General features: G+C 37.4%; 1 protein-coding gene across 3 annotated transcripts in view; it reads right to left on the bottom strand.

Annotated features, from left to right (window-relative positions):
• AMPH (amphiphysin) overlaps positions 1-12,415 on the bottom strand; it is a 135,169-nt gene that overhangs the window by 47,590 nt on the left and 75,164 nt on the right. For all 3 annotated transcript variants that reach the window (XM_086741697.1, XM_086741696.1, XM_086741695.1), the window contains exons 4-10: positions 10,781-10,875; positions 8,052-8,147; positions 6,604-6,711; positions 6,121-6,206; positions 4,113-4,188; positions 3,114-3,196; positions 563-701 (exon numbers count right to left, since the gene is read on the bottom strand). In XM_086741697.1, coding sequence (XP_086597823.1) covers positions 563-701; positions 3,114-3,196; positions 4,113-4,188; positions 6,121-6,206; positions 6,604-6,711; positions 8,052-8,147; positions 10,781-10,875 — 683 coding nt within the window. The remainder of the gene's footprint in view (positions 1-562; positions 702-3,113; positions 3,197-4,112; positions 4,189-6,120; positions 6,207-6,603; positions 6,712-8,051; positions 8,148-10,780; positions 10,876-12,415) is intronic.

A 12,415-nucleotide genomic window follows, 5' to 3' on the forward strand; every position in this document is an offset into this window, starting at 1 on the left:
CAATAAGCCTTTAATTATCAGTAATTATCACAGCAGTATTTAAACTAGCTGTATTATTTACTGTTTTGGAGGTTGGGCAGACCAGTGATACTCACTGGCTAATTTTTTTTCAACGTGAGCATAAATTTGAAGATGCGTGAAAAGCAGAAATATATAATCTACTGAAATTCATGAGGAGGCTTTAGAAATAGGTTTTTCAAACCATCACTGGTAGGACACGAGTCCTAGAAATAGGTTTTTCAAACCATCACTGGTAGGACACGAGTCCTTAGAGACTAAGTAACTCTTAAAGAAGTGTTTTGCTTTGTCACCACAAACCCCACCCCCAGTTCACCAGACACTTAAATTTTACTTAAACTTTCTTCATTCCCTCTTATATAAAAACTACTTTGCACGCATGCTTGTGACACAAGGATGAACAACCAATGAACAGAACAGAGTACAACAGAGCCAGTGGCCTCTCTGTCATTTCTCAGTCCAGATACAAGAATCCACCAGATACATCATCTCAGTATCTTTTACTGCACAACAGGCCAGTTTCTCCCACTAGGTTTCTGCTTACCTGTGTGGGTGACTTAGGTCGGGCTGGTGCCAGAGATGTTGGTGCCAGCATATGATTGGGACTAGCAGTAGGGCTAGGCAGGGGAGAGACCTCCTCTGGTGGTGATGGCGTTTTTGCAATGCGGAGTGGACCTGAGTCACTAGATGGAAATAAAGCAATGGCGAGGACATACATTTCGTGCTGACTTATTACCTTGACAACTTGATGCAGTAGTTGAACTGCATTCCTGATGTAATGTCAGTGACCACAAAAGGCAGTAAACACTGGAGATGAACTGAGCCGTTATATAAGAATTAAAACTGCAATGAAATTCAATTAAAATTCAGTGATCTACAATGTCAAAGGAAGTTTTAATTTTGAGTGCTCTTGATTTTTGAAACATCTGTTTACACGATCATTATAACTTGAGGGAAACAGAGTACCTGCATTTTTTCAGATTCTGTATTTGAAATTATGGTTCGTGTATAAGTTCGTAAATATCATAAAATGTGAGATGGAATTATTTTCTTCATTTCACAGAGTTTTCAGAATAAAAGGCTCTATAGATAAAAACTTCAGAGGAAGACATAACAATGAATAATGTAAATAATTTTAAAAGCTCAGCAACTTCAGAAAGGTTTCAATAACTTAAAACACAACCAAGATCATTATAAAGACATTACTATTTAGAGGGACAACTTGCCAGAACTATAAACAAGCAGTAGTCAAGTGACTTCAACAGAGCTCTGTTGCTACTAAGAAAAGATCTGATGAAGTCCTGAGAAAGGATCTGCCCTTCCCATTAAAGGACTTGGTGCAAACACTGAGACATATTCAGCTACCTAGAAATGCTGAAAGCTTAGAACTTAGGGAGGCTAGAAACTACAGCACTCAACGGCCACAGTACTCAGTAAGAGAAGAAGCCACTCCTATGCATCTTCAGGGAGAACAGAAGCGCTAACTGATTGAGGAGACCACACCATAAACATGTTCCTAATGCTAACACAAGAAAAATTTGTTCTTTGGAAAGGACAGACTTAGCTCACACTCACCACCTCTTTCTGTGGAAATATTAAAAAAGAAAAAAATAAGTCGTTATTAAGAAATTTCTTTCCCAGGTACAATATTTGCCTTCAGGATAGAGTATTCAGTAGAAGATCACACCACATTAACCTGTGTGTACTCATTTGGAGCAACAATTATTTTTTTCTCTCATTGATGAATAATGAATGAATAATTCAGTGGGAATGAGCATACGCATGCTGGACATGGCCAAGGAGACACAGGTAGGCAAAATATCTGTTTATTATAAAAAGTTTTCTAACACTATATTATTTTTCATCCCATAAAACTAGTTTACAAATCCTTTATGGAAACATAGTCCAGCTTGCAAGTCCATCGTAAAGTGGCTAGAAGAACATTCACTAGCTTAAAAGATGCATGAACTAACAACGCTGGAGGCAGTGTGTAAGTATATACGAGCACAGATTAACACTGAAATAATTCAAAGCAAAAATTTTGGACATGCTCTTAATAAAGTAGTTCTGAATTTTGCATTAGGTCAGAAGGTTCAATATTTCATTCTTTGTTCTTCCAAAGTGAGATCAAAGCAAATGTAGAAATAGCAGCCATATGTTTGAGGCAGATGTCATGTTATTTGGTCCACCTTAACTGTTGCTAATCTGAGCCCAGCTTGAGGGCAAATTAGTAGTAGCTATAACATTGTTCTGACTGCTTCTGATGAGCTGGGATTGGCTGGAAATTCAGGATTTTTGTATTAACCCTAAATATCATTGTGTTTTGATAAGTCTCCCTGTTTTATAATTTTAACCTCTTCTGCCTATCACTATTACAGTACTGAGAGATCAAATTATGGCAGAAAGGCTACATTTGTTGCAAGCAAAAAATCAGAAATACTGCACTTGCATGCACCTTAAGAAAGCACCATCTGATTTTAAACTTTTTTTTTTGCTTTTGTTTTCATTTTAAGACAAGATTTCTCTTGAAAGTCATTAAAAATACGGTATTTTGTGACATTCTTTTTATTTCAGCTTTTCAGTTTTCATGATGCACTCTCAGATCACATTTCTTGACTTTTCCCCACAAGCAGAAGAGATAAAAGCTGACTTAGAAAGGCTGGGATTGTCACCTAATCATATGCCTTTAGGATCTAAAAACACATCTAAGTATTTCAAAGGCTTTAAAAAAAATTATGAGAGTTACCAACACTGCTGTAAACTAAGCATCTAAGAATAAATAAGCTACATACTTAGCTAGTGCAAACGGGTGTAACAGTCTACAATGAACTAGGCTAAATTGCAACAGCTGAGAATCTGGTCTTTATTTTTTTTCTTGAAAGGAAAAATAAGTGGGTGATGAAGGAAGTTTTGCACCTTTACTCATGTTGAGAACAACTTCATCCAAGGTACCTTCTTCTACCATCGTGAATGAACACACCCAGTGACCGTGTTGTGCAGCAGTCACTACACATGGTGTAGCTAATTACTACATATGCTGAAACCCACAAAGCCTACTGCAATTCAATTCTTTAAAAAAAAAGTAGTAAATTCACCTTGGTGCCCCTTGAATGGTGAAGGCCTTGTCTGCATGCTGATCGCCCAGCTTCGTCATCACTTCATATAGTTTGTGACACAGCTGAGAAAAAAAAACAAAACACTTGCCTGAGTTTATATGAAGCACTAAATTCATTATTAAAAACACAGGTGACAAATCTGGTCTAATAATTGATAACCTGATAATATATAATCTGATAAATTTAAAATGGCATACAGATCCTCCAAAAAATACTCAGTGCCATGTATATCAAAAGCCTAAGAAGAAATCAAACCTATCCACAGAATCAAAGATAACAGCAGTGCTTCAAAAACATAAGCTGGTTTTCAGAGAACAAGTCTACAAGTGTGACTGACTGCTGCCTGATTTCTGATGAAGGAGGTCACCTAAACTTTAAAGCAACATGGGTAGCCAAGAACATTCATGTTTTCCCCTCAAAAACCTAATCCTAATTTACTAGAGACTTCAATCAAGTGAGTTTTCCAAACAATTTTGGTTTGTATTAGTAGGTTACTATAGATAATACACTACCACGTAGCAAGGTACTTTTAAAAGATCCTCACTGAAACTGCTTGATTTGCCTAACAGTCACAGACATAATGCTTCACTCCTGACAATGTATATAGCAGTCTTGAAGGGAATGCTTGACATGTTTTTTCTTGTACTGATTGAAGCAATGAGATGTTTAGCAATTCAACACAGAAAAAAAATACTGAAGTATGCTAACAAGAATGGAGAAGTTATCAAAATAGAAAGTTAATTTAGTGCTACAACTGATAATGCACTGTAATCCAAAATGGTATGGGCTGCCCCTTCCTTAAGGGCAGTAGAAAAATGGCGAGTAGAAATGAACGCAAAAGTTATACTACAAATCTGGACCTAGGGCAAATTCTCAAGTGTCCCTCTGCTAGATTTTTACTACTGCATTACAAGACATTTGTTTGCTGTTATGCATATCACATAATCCATTATACAAGATATATTCATTTTTACTCACTAAAGCTATTTCCTTGTGAAATTTGGCTTCGAGGCTGGATACATTTTTGAAGGTGTTCACATAGAAGCCAACTCGTCTATGGAGGATGGCACAAAGACAGAAAAAAGAGAATAAAAGATAGGGGTGGGAGGGCCACACAGGCAAATTACTTTATTTCTTTTCTAGACTACAAGCAACATTCTTGACTATCAGCAAAGCAAATAATTGGATCAAACATAAAAATTTCAGACTAGTTTGCTCATGATTATTTCTGTTTGTGTGAAGAACCACCATATTTCACACTGCACAGAGTGAGCCAAGTTAAGACTACTCCACAGTGGGGGGCTTCGGCTTGTTTTTGAGAAGGGGAATACTGGAAAAGGATTGACATGAGAGCAGCACAAGCACATGGAAGGCAAGGTGCTCTGGGCACCTCATCTCCCACTGGACAGCAGGCAGCCACTGACTGAAGAGAGTGTGGCCTTGCGAACGCCTGTGCTGTAGATGCTATCACAGCGCCTAGGTGATGCGGGTGCGTCTGGAGGCAGCTTTAAGGTATACAGCTGGGCACAGCCTGGGGTGGCTGTCCCATGCTCAGCTCTCCTTAAAGAAATAAGCCTAGAAATACAGGCATATATATGTAAGCTAAAATAATTTCTAATATAGACTAGACATTTTTGCACATGCAGTCAGAAATCTGCTGGCTTGGGGTGAGTGACTATGTACCTCTTGTACACTTCAAAAGTAGAAGGTGTTTTCTTAGGTTTTAATTTATTCTTTTTCCTCTTTAAAAATTTCATGTGCAATCTCTCCAAATTTTTATTAACATTAATAGTCTTTGGCATAAGAATAAGCCTGCAAAATGTCAACTCAATGGATTATTTTCTTCTTGAAGAATTGTAATAACTAAAAAAAAAGGACTCAGAAAGCAATAACTTTCTAAATTATGCCCATTGCTCAAATTAAATTCTACCTTTCCCTGAGACTAGTTAGTGGGCAAGACACATATTGAAATAAAAGGGCCCTTACTCTAAATCATTCATATGCAGTTTTACTTTTAGTAAGCCCATAAAATAAATATCTTGAAGTGCTAAGAGGCTTTTCAACTGAAATTGCCAGAAACACAGAAGGAAAACCCTCTACTGATCTGAAATTTAACAGGAATTAATTCAGAAGGCAGAGAAGACAAAGGATACTTCAGTGACTCACAACACATTTCCACTCCAGACTGTCATTTGTTAAAGAACATAGCACACTAATGAGATGCTTATTTTTCTACTGCTTTTGTTCTCCCATTCATTTTGTCTGCATTTTCTGTAAAAACACAATTAATGATTAAACATCTCGAATGAATGATCAATGCCATCAAATGCTTTTACATTGCAGACACAGCTCAAAACTACAAGATGTGTATCCTGATATAGTTATAATGCTGTTTTCCCCTTCTTCTACTGCTTACAGGAACTTGGAAACAACAATTGCCATAAAATCTTTATACATTTGTAAGGTTCTTTGTTTCAATACCTTTTACAGAAAAATGACCTATAAGTAGACCCATTGCAAATCTAGAAAAGCATCTGGCTACTCTGTACAGTTACTTTTGACAGTGGAAACATTTCACCCTTTCTATTAATAAGTGTTTTTTTTTTTTTTCTTGAAAGGATCAGGCATCCATCACCAAGGTATCTGAGAAAGGTTAAGCAACCAGTGGGTCATAGTCACAACCTGCCGTTCTGTGCTCTGACACAGCTCTTTAGCCATAAAATGGAGATCTTTTTGCACCTCAGAATGAAGATATGGTAACAAATCTTAAGTGCCAAGGTACACTGGAAGAAATAAGCATAAATAGACTGATAGTAAGTATAATTTTGGATCATTCACAGGCATTTTCCCTTTTATTATTTTAAAAGGATAACAGATGGGACTTCAAGGAGCTGTCAAACCATCTTCTATCAGTTCACTAAAATCCCTTAGTTCCCCTTCCTTACTCCCCCTTTAGGCCTTCCAGACAGGATCTGCCTAGGCTTACCGTGACCACAGAGATGGCAACTCTTCTTGTAAATCAGTGTTAAATTCTTCAAACACTTTCTGTGCTTTTTGAAATTCTTCTTCTGCCTAAACCAAAATGAAACAGGGTGACTTCCGCAATCACTACAACATAGCAAAAACTACCAAAATTGGTTTTGTGTATTTTTTGGTGTGCATCTTTCACAATTCTTATTAACAAAGGATATGACTGTCCCACACCATGCAGGCCAAAACAGGACTTCCTGTCCCCTCAGACTCATCAAGAGAGAAAGTTAGGGCTCAAATCAGGACTCATTCCTGAAGGAGGCTGAGTGTGCTCTCCACATGCACCAAAATGCTCAATACACATTTATGTTTAAGGATATCATTATTTCAATTTCTGAGAAAGCGAAAAGATAAGAAACTTTGTGCTCTGTCTCCACACAGAAACAAATGCCACCCAAGCTCCCCAAGTCTTCTGCCAGTATCCCTCTGATTGTGCTACCTTGGTAATTCTGCCTTCGTCTTTTCTTTTGGAGCTCTGCAGGGCTTCTAGATGATGCCTTGCACTGTCGTAATCCACTAGCTTTCTGCTTCGTTTTGCAATGCGAGTCTGTACAGGGGTAGAAAGGAAAGTCAGCACAAACAGCACTTTTAAAAAAAGCTATTTTACCTATGTTGCCATTTAAGTTTTTGACATATTTTTATTTTCGCTTATCTGCTGTTCATATCTGAATTACTACATCATGCAGGAATGCGGACGTGGTAAAGGAGACAAACTAATCACCTTATTTTAAATAAGGAATCCATTTACAGATTATTTGGAAGGAGTTTTTGTGGGTGTAGGGCTTACAGGCCTTAGAAGTGAGATATCAATGTTATGCAAGACTTTTCTCATTCTCTAGAATAAATGGACCTGTTACACTCACGGTAACACCATCTTTTCCCCTTATATATAGTGTGCAAATTTAATAAATAATTAACCTTTTTTTTTTCCTAGAGTTGGAAAAAATGCTTAAAATGTACTTCTTAGTATAGTTGTTCTGACACATAATGAAGATAACTGGAGTTCAACATAAAATAGAAGTTCTAATTTACCTGCTATAATTCTTTTTAAATTAAACAAAAGTTCTTTGATACATACTGACTTTACAAAGCCATATATTATATGTAAATTCCACATGCTGAGAGAGCATAAGTGCAGTTTGACTTACAAGCAACTTCGAGACTGAATATCAGTAACGCTGGGATTTTTTAATTATTTTTTCTTTAGTCCCTGATGTAAATGACAAAAGAGATGGCTGTGTGATACCTACTGAATTATATACCATCACAAAGAAATTCCAACTATGTCCATATAGTCACATTCAAATATAAAAATATCTACCTCTCACCTGCAATGATTCTTTATCCCCACATGTTTAATTTAGGAACCATCTCCCTGGACTGTACACCAGACAGGCATCTGGGAGAGACTAGAATCTGCATAACAGTCTCTCCTGATGTGTATTACAAAATCTTTTTATAACTAATTAAAAGACAGAAACCATGGCTTATTTAAGAGAAAGATATTTAGATACTCACAGGTGCATCTAGCTAATAACAAAAGGTCTGTTTTTCATGTTGCAATTTGTCTGGCATTTTAACAGCTGAAGAGCTTAATGTGTCCCTGTTGAAGTCAGTGAGAATTATATCAAACAATAGGAGCCAGAAAAAACATAAAAGTTTTATCTACAAAGGCTAATTTACTTCCATGTACTGTTCACTTGTGAAATCAGTATAGCCTAATGTCAGGGATTCACTTACAGAACAACATTTTTTACATTGCAGAAAAGAACGACTTTCATCTGCCCCTTTTTAAAATTTTTCTTTGCTTATAAACTCATTTTCTGTTTATTTTATGACTCAACAGTAATTTTATAAATTGTCCTTTACAGGAAATCATTACTGTACTTTGATATCAGGAAACTGTCCTAGATATGTATCCAAGGTCAACAACGACCCATCCACCAGTTTTTGATGGAAGTCTTCCCAAAGTTCATCACATTTCTGGAAAGGTAGAAAAGAGAAAAATGTGCTTAGTACTTCAATTCCACTCCAAACCTCGGAGAAATACAAATGTAATTGGTAAAGATTAATCTTTCTGAAGTTTTAAAATGTTCTTTATGGCAATAAATCAGAGTGCACTTACAATGAAAAGTAATAACTTGACATTTCAAGCATTAATTCACAACAGAAGAAGATTTAGCTTAATAACTAGTTTGTGTTTTCATTCTTTCAAATAGTAACTGCTATGTGAAAATAAGGATATAATGAATTGAAGGTCTTCCTCAGGGTTTCAGGTTTCTGATGGTCAACAACACATAATCTGAAGCAGCCCTAGCTGTTACACCTAAGTATGTTCACTGATGATGAACCTTTCTTACAGAGAAAAGATGTACAACTGAAAATTGAACACTAAATGAAATAAATGAAATGAAATAAATGAAAAAAATAAAGTAGGCTTCCCATCAATTAGAAGGATTTGTAAGGTCAGCTTTGCTTGGTCATTTTTAAAATAAAAGCTGTGGAGACCCACCCTAAGAAAGGTCTTTCCATCCCATACTTTTCATGCCATTAAGGTACATTTGATGAAATGGCCAATGCAGAGACAAGAACTCTACTTTGCTCTGCTAGAGAACTAGGATGCCAGATATGAAACACATCAACATCAGCAGGCAAAACAAACAAAATTCCCCACAGAAGCTACAGTGCTTTCCCCAAGTCCCCTCTGTAGCCCTGGGACAGTCACCAAGAGACATTCCTTGTAGTTTTCCATTTTTTTAAGAACATGTTAACGCAGCTGATGTGACAAGGACCCCGTGGGGAGCAGGGTGAGATTCCTTGCCAGAAGCAAATCCTGTAACACAGAGACATAGTGCTTGAGGTCCTGGGTTCTCAACTGAACGAGTCATTAGCACACGTTAAACATCCTGATCCCTGTTTTCCTTAGACATTTCAAAAATCACTGAACTCCCTCCTTTGATGGGAGGGAGGCTAAAGGGGCCGAGCACTGCTCTGCAGGGCTGTTATCCTCACCAGCAAGTCGGGAAAGCTATTCCCTAGTGTTTGTTTTATCATAAATCACTATAGGGCATATTATAAATGCTGTGTGATGCCAGCATTCAGTTCATTTATTTCCTACCCTAACAGAGTCCCTAATGAATTACTATAATCTATTAATCATGCTTAAAAGAAATATCTCATTTATTAACACAATATTTAATCACAGTGGTCTAAAATGCAGCACAGCATCAGACCACAGCAAGCAACTGCTGGTTTTGTGCATTTGCTTTTGTATCTTGCTGATACGTATTTTGGACAAATTAAAATTATGGAGGTATTCTGAAAGCTAGTGGGCTCAAAAAACATTGCTGAAGAGTCCTTCAAGTCATTATCTTTCCTACCATACAGATTAAGGTCATTTAGGTGGATCCCTTTTGGAATGATCATTTACATCCTGGACCGCAAAAATATATCATTCTTTTTTACTCTAGGTTGAGGGATGCATAAATCTACATTTGTGATTATATAGGGGAAAAAAAACAGGAGCAGAGGTTTTGTAATACTGCCCACATGAGCCTCTTATTAAGAGGATACATCTAACATTTATTCCTATGTCTAATACAGATTAAGAGCTAAATTTTGGTCCTTTTACATACAATTAAAAATTTCCAAGTGTAGAATCTAACAGTGTACAGTTATAAGATGAGATGCTACAGCAAGATGCAGCAGGAGATCTTCCAGTGGTTTAACCTAAAACAATACAAATGGTATGGTATCTTAACTTATACCGTTTGGAAGTCGGGTGCTTTTAAAATCAGAACCACGTCATGCCTTCAGCAGCAGGTAAGGGTAGAGGAAGGCAGCCACAGAGAACAACAACGATAATTACGCAGATTTGGGAAGACTGCTCTGTCTTCCAGTTTCTTGTTAATTACATTATCCTTATCAGCCTTATAAACTGAATGGCAGGTGGTTAAAAACTGCCTGGATAACAGTTTGCACCTTCTTGTCACCACCAGCACATTTGCTGACAGACTTCTCCCAGAATTAAGATTGTTTAGGCAGGCGATTCAGAGCACCTCAAGTCAAATTCCTGCAGTGTCCTCTAGAAAAGCCTATTCTTCTGTAATCACTGGAGGAAGCTAAAAAGGCTAAAACGTATAATGCCCTGCAGCCTAATTTGCCCTTGAATTCCAGCTTGTTGTCAGAGAGAGGCAAGCATCCCATCAGATATCCTGTTTGGTGCCACTGGCTCAACAGTTGTTACACAGCACACAAGGATAAGCAAATTTGATAATTTTTAACATTCAGCTGAACTGAGAATCCTGGCTGTAAAACTGTAGGTAAGATACCTTGTACAAAATTGTAAATCAGTTACTGTCAGGACCAATTCTGCTCACGCTGACGTTGACCTCAGTGGGAGCTTATGTTAGCTGCCTCACAAAACAGACGTTGCAAATGCAGCATCTGGTCAGCAGGAGGTGCATTTTGCAAAACCAATAACTTCTATGCTCAGAAAACAGGGTTTAACATGCAATGAAGAATTAAGGGAAATTTTGGATGTACACTTCTCCATAGCAGCTCAGATTAATCCATTTGCAGCAAAAACACTTTTTCCCTCTTTCCACTCATCTTACCTCTCCAATCATTTTCACATCTTCTCGTCCGTACCAGTCTGGCTCATACACTTCGTGAAGAGACTCTGTAAGCTTCTTTGAGGCATCTTGCATCCCTGTAATTAGACAGAAGGAAGAACACTTAACTGCAAACTACAGGAAACAGTTGCTAAATATCTTTAGTTTGACCCATATGTACATACTGTACTATTCCGTGTGGCATGTTTAGAATATCGTTTTCAAGGGCTGAAACAAAACCTTTATTTTCATCCAGCTCCCCCAGGTTAACAAGAAATGTCCCTCACAGAAGGATTAACCCACACTTATGTGCAGAAAAAAAAAAAAATCTATCAGATTAGGGATTCCATTTTCTGTTCTGAACTAAACATACCTGAACATGAATAACAACTCAGAAAACAGTCCTGTTCGCTAGACATATAATATTGAATTGAAAGACTATCACTGAAAAGACAATCAAATAGCAACCTGCCTTTGGCTATTCTCAGCTCTTCTACCCTACAGAACAGTTTCTTACCTTGTCTGTAAGCAGTACCATGCCAGCCTGTGTGGAAGAGGAGGCATTTCAAGGGTGGTACGGTTAAAATGGCAGATATTTATGGGAATTGGTAGCTATAAAAATACATCTAGGAGAAAAGCTTCAAGAGGTTTATGCTAAAGAAAAGTGCTCCTCAGAATGGGAGAGGTCGCACACAGGTAGAATATATCTCATGATTTCTCTGTTTCCTTGTTTTCAAAGATATTTAAATCACAGGAGCTTTCACATGTAAAGCTAGAGTGGTTGAGCTCGTTATTCTTGTGCCTAAAGTAAGGATGGTGACCTAAAGGTATGTTCATAATGAAGGAAAGGACCAGCAAGAGCTGAGACAGTGTCTAAGGAAAAGAGATGCCTGAACTTGGGAAGCATGTCATAATGGACCTCGTTTTATGAAGAATTATTATCTTGTATGCCTACCCAGTAGGTTCAGAAGTATGTGGAGCCCAGCACTTATTTATGTTTGCAGCTGGGTGGTGTCTACAGAGAAGTGTGCTAAGCCAAACTGCATCAGTCACCTTTGGAGATCTTGCTACCGCAGGTGAAACAAGAATGGGGACTATTGACGGTTATCACTCTGTAATACACAGAGGAGCTGGTTTAAACGTAAAGCAGCTTCAATTATATTATGAGAAAGAGCCTAAACCTACTTTCAGTGAGATCAATTTAACCCCAGTGAAGAAATTATCGCCCTCAGTTAAGGCAAGTTGGGGTTTGCCTTTTCATTTTGATGCAGGACCAATAAATTAGATGTTGAATATGGTTCTGAATCCAGTGAAACCAAACTGATCACACCTAGCATGCTAAGAGTCACTTCAGAATCAGCAATTTTTAAATGACAACTTTGTTCCAACTTCTTTGCAGTATCTCATCAACACTACTAATTTTTTTATTACCTAGCATCCACTTTTTTTTTAAAAAACACTTTTTTTTTATTCAGCCAAAGTCTGTTTGCTGAAGCACACCTGTGCTGTCTTGAAAATATCTCTAGTGTGATCTTCAAATTTAACTACTCAGTGGCTGAATTTAGAAGTAACATCAATATTTCTGTTTTCTGCACAACAAAAAGTTCAGGAATGGAAGAAGATAATTAATTTGAAACC

The sequence above is a fragment of the Chlamydotis macqueenii genome, chromosome 2, assembly GCF_036417535.1.
Source record: "Chlamydotis macqueenii isolate bChlMac1 chromosome 2, bChlMac1.mat, whole genome shotgun sequence".
In the NCBI taxonomy this organism is placed as follows: Eukaryota; Metazoa; Chordata; class Aves; order Otidiformes; family Otididae; genus Chlamydotis; species Chlamydotis macqueenii.